This window comes from Cyprinus carpio, chromosome B6, assembly GCF_018340385.1.
Source record: "Cyprinus carpio isolate SPL01 chromosome B6, ASM1834038v1, whole genome shotgun sequence".
In the NCBI taxonomy this organism is placed as follows: domain Eukaryota; kingdom Metazoa; phylum Chordata; class Actinopteri; order Cypriniformes; family Cyprinidae; genus Cyprinus; species Cyprinus carpio.
The window spans coordinates 10,303,856-10,308,741 of NC_056602.1; the positions used below are offsets into that span (position 1 = coordinate 10,303,856).

Here is a 4,886-nt window from a genome sequence, read left to right on the forward strand (position 1 = left end):
ATTTACAAATTTACATTTCAGAACTGTGGCCAAAGGGTGGTTTGCATTAAGTGGAATCAAGAAAAGGATTAGCACAACTATTAGATGCAATTGCAGTGCCAAAATACACATCAGATCACATCTCACATGATTCTTGTTTTGACTGTTTTGGAATGTGAGACTGTGTTAGTGACGTTCTAATTTAAGAGACAGCAGCCAGCGCAAAGCTCGCGGCTCTAGAGCGTCAGGACAGTTCCACATAAACGGATGAAACCGGACCAATAGCAAGCGCGGAGGTCGCGGTGGGCGTGGTCAGAGCGCGTGGTGGAGACGCTTAAACCGAAGGAGCGTAATTCAAACTCACACTTCAGTAGATGATCACAGCTGATGTTGCGAGCGAGGAGCAATTTATTGTGACTTCCATCAGGTCGAAATGAAACGCGGCCAAGCAGAAGCGACAAGGACGCTGAAATAACTCAAAGGAGGACGATAAAGCTCATCTGAGATGCTCGACCAGATATTTCTCAGCAAGGGATCTGCGTTTCATTGCACTTGTCTCGCTCTATTCTAGCAACGAAAAAAGAAGTTTGGCACTGAACCAAGTCGAAACAGATGCAACGGTTTTATGAATTGCGCATACAGAGAGTCGTCCACAGGATTACCAGTGTCAGTGTATGACACTGTGCAGCAGTGACATCCTCATCTGAGAAGCACGGGGGAGACAGCTGCTCCCACTGACTTCAGGACTTCATAAACTGTCTATATAAGATCATATGAGTGCAGCTTTCAGTACACCGTTCATGATGATGCAGCGTCCGGTGGGAAGCACCACTGCGTTCAGCATTGACTCGCTCATCGGAGGTCCACCGCAGCCCAGTCCGGGACATTTCGTGTACACGGGCTATCCCATGTTTATGCCCTATCGGTCAGTGGTGCTACCTCCGCCTCCTCCACCACCTCCTCCAACTCTTCCTCAGAGCGGTCTCCCCGCGACCCATCCGCACCACCCGATCCCGGGCTTACCCAGCGGCTTCTGCTCCAGCCTGGCGCAGGGCATGGCGCTCACATCAACGCTAATGGCCACGTTACCCGGCGGCTTCTCCACCTCGCCATCCCAGCAGCACCAGGACGTGGCGAGGAAGCTCGGCTCTCAGTCTATTCACGCCATGTTCGATAAATCTCAGGATATTCGTTTGGATGGAGAGGATGGGAAAACGTTTTCAACGAAAGATTCAGCGACCCTTCCGTCATTTCACGACTCGCAGTCCGTGCACACCTCTACAGGTGAGAACAAAACAGCCTGCAGAACTCTTCACGCATTTGTTTTCAGTGCGAATTCTGAATAGATTTACGTTATTTGTCCAATTTGGCTTTGAATTATCTTTAAACTAAAATAAAAATAAAACTTATCTTATTATTTTTCTATTCTTAAATTTTCAAACACTTCTCAAAATGTTAAATATATATATAATCTAGAAATGGTTGGAATTATTTATTATTCTACGTCCTAACATGTCATATGTTTTATTCTGCATTCTAGAAACACATTGTGCAGGCTTCTCTTGGTATGATTAAGCAGTGTGCTTTACGCTGAAATGAATTTTGTCACTTAAATTCAATTTACCCAGTCGCCCCGATGAGGGACAGGAATGTGGGACAGAAATAATAATATAAAATCTTCCGGAAATAAAATGTCAAGATTGTGGCTTAAATAATTTCAGTGTAACACACGTGAATTATCAAGTTTTCAGTGAATAGCGCCTGAGGCCGAGCTGCCATCAATGACTAAATTAGCTCGTTTTAATTGAGGGATCGGAGGGCCAGCGGCGTTTAAATGTCCATAAAACTAAGCAAAATTCACTGTCACCTGGTTCATTTATATGTATGCAGAGTAAAATAAATGTAGTCCAACGTTTAGTAGCCTATGACTGCAACGTAAAGAAAATGGACATTAGCTAAAGGTATGATCTGATACTGAAGAAAAAAAAAACATTTTTATAAAAAAAAACGGTAGGCCTATGTACATGACATTTTCAAAAAAAAAAAAAATAGAAATGAGATGAAAAGACAAATAATCGAAAGAGATGTGGAAGGGGGAAAAAGCTTTAAGCCGGATTCAGAAGTTTGTTTTGAGGTGTACAAACAGCCTTCCTAAGGGATCCATCACCGTGCGTAATTGCGCGTAAAAGTGGCTGCAATAAACAGGAAGAACGTGTTGCAAGACAAGACCAGATATGATTCTCATGAAAACACAACTAGTTTTCCAGCCACACTTTTTCAAAAATAATAAACACACCTTTCCCCACAGCGAATTATTGTTTAGATGTTTTACTCTCATAGCCTCAGGCAAATTAAATCTGCTTTTTATTTCATTCCCATAGTGCGAGGTCACAACAAAGACGACACGAAGGAGGATGAGTGTCACAGGAAAGACGAAAGCTTCTCCATGGACAGTGATTTAGATTACAGCTCCGATGATAACGGGCCCGGTAACGCCATGTGTCAGAAGGAAGATGGAGACGCCAACGGTGGACTGGACGATGGCGTCCACGGCGGGAATGGGGTCGGGAACACCACGTCCACCGGCAAAAATCGGAGAAGGAGGACCGCTTTTACGAGCGAGCAGCTCTTAGAACTGGAGAAGGAGTTTCACTGTAAGAAATATCTATCCCTCACAGAACGCTCACAGATCGCCCATGCCTTAAAGCTCAGCGAGGTGCAGGTCAAGATCTGGTTTCAGAACCGGAGAGCCAAGTGGAAACGGGTCAAAGCGGGCAATGTGAACTCCAAAACCGGAGAGCCCTCCAGAAACCCCAAAATTGTGGTGCCCATTCCGGTGCATGTTAGTCGGTTTGCAATACGCAGCCAACACCAACAGTTAGAACAGGCCAGACCATGATACGCTGGGTTTAGACAGGCTACTAGAGGACTAAGAGACACATCAGCGAATACTAAATATGACCAAACTGTTCTTGAGGCTGATGTTTCTGAGGAACCCAGGACACGCAAGCTATCCAGCTGATAGTTTGTGCTATATATCTAGTTTTCCGTTTAAACGACAGCGTTGTTCAAACGAGGAAAATGAAGCGACACACTCAACTCGAACGAAAGGTTCGAACTAAGACCTCATACTGGAAGAAACTGCAGTTTTATTTACAACTTTGGACCAAATCACGAACAACTTTTAGTTCAGGAAATTCCACTATGTATTTATGTTTAGTTTTGTGTGACTGTCTAGTTCTTGTGTTTTGGCAGAGATTAATATTATCCTAAAAGGAGCACTTCTGGTCTCTGCTGAAGAACACAATATAATTCAATTAATAGTAAAATTAACACCATTCCCTCGAATTTATTAAACAACCTGTTAAATGTGTGCTCTTTTATTTTGTATGGTAAATAGCCTTTATTTTATTTTATTTTATTTTATTTTTCAGTTTGTTTTCTTGCATTCATTTTCCTTTTTCTGTAACCTTTTCAGACGTCACGGGCACGATGCTAATTTATTTAATATTGTGAGGAAAAAAAAAAACTTGCTAACGTTTCATGAGTTTACTGACTTCAGAATATTGTGTGGATTAAAGCTGGACCATAAACAATTGTAAAGAAATTTGTCGTCTTCTTTTTTTAAACGCAACACGTTAAGTGCGCGTGTGGAGGGAAATAACAAACTTGAATGTGTTTTTTTTTTATATATATACATTATTTGTGCAGCTTTTGTCTATTTTTTCTATATCATTTGAAACAGCATTTAATAATAACAACAACAATAATAAAAATTATTATTATAATTTCTAATAATATTACTGCACTAGCAGAAGGGATTTGTGCTCGCGCTGTTTCTGCCCTGTAGGTAGAGATGATGTGAAATGATTTGAATGCGGTGCTGTGACAGGATGAATAGATTTCAGGGTCAGGCTGAGAGACCCTGAGTACGGTGTGTGAACACAGCCGCGTGTCATCCTTGATCTCCGGACCTGCCTCATGTTAGGAAGAATGTAACGAGCTTATTCGGCCCACGCGGGACTTGTCGGGAAACCTTGAGACGCAAATGTAAATCAAATATCATTTCGCATAAACAGCCTCTGCGGTATACGCAACTGATTACAATACAATAATCTCATTTACACATAGGAGCTCTTGACATTTCTATAGCCTATTTATGTTCATATTTTTTAATCTCATTTCGACAAAGTGTATCAATAAAATAAAATAATGACTTTAAAAAATAAAGATAATTGTAGTACTTTAATTACTTAATGTTTTATTTATTCATTCTTAATGCTGTATTTATCTATATATAATATTAACTTTGCATTTGCGTCTGGATGAAAGCTTCACGAAATATTATATTATTCTGCCAGATTTAACAGTTTATACACACTCGTTCAAATTCGCATTTGACAGATTATAAACGAGTTTAGAATTTTTGTTAATGAAAACAATAACCCACTAATGTCAACTAAGGTCCAAACTTTACAGATTCATAACAACCATATAAGTATATCATTTATTGAAATATAATGAATATAAGTAACATTTGTAACATATTTACCCTATTATTAATATGATTTTTAAAAATTATGATTTTTAAGCAAGTAGAAATTGATAAGTACTTAGTAAATGAGAAAAAAAGATATTCTTACAGTGCGTGCATGTTATAAACATTATGTAATTAGTTTATAATAATTACAAAGTATACACTAATAATAACTGTGTAATACAAACAATGTGTAATAACAATCTGCTTTGCAAAATCATTACATATTAAGTACATGGTTTTTTTGTAGTCGTGTACCTTTGAAATGGAGAGTCAACTGTAATATGTGTAAAAAGTTATTAATACCACATTGGTATACAGGCTGAAGTTTCATTATTGAACTGGAATACAAATTTTTCTTAACAGAGGA

The 4,886-nt window shown here is 39.5% G+C and overlaps 1 protein-coding gene across 1 annotated transcript; it reads left to right on the forward strand.

The window, feature by feature from the left end:
* The first annotated feature begins 324 nt into the window (after positions 1-324).
* On the forward strand, positions 325-3,582 carry LOC109104629 (homeobox protein GBX-2-like). The gene is made up of 2 exons (XM_019117904.2): positions 325-1,263; positions 2,361-3,582. Exons 1-2 carry the CDS (start codon positions 753-755, stop codon positions 2,876-2,878), a joined length of 1,029 nt encoding a protein of 342 aa, XP_018973449.2. The 5' UTR covers positions 325-752; the 3' UTR covers positions 2,879-3,582.
* Positions 3,583-4,886: the final 1,304 nt, after the last annotated feature.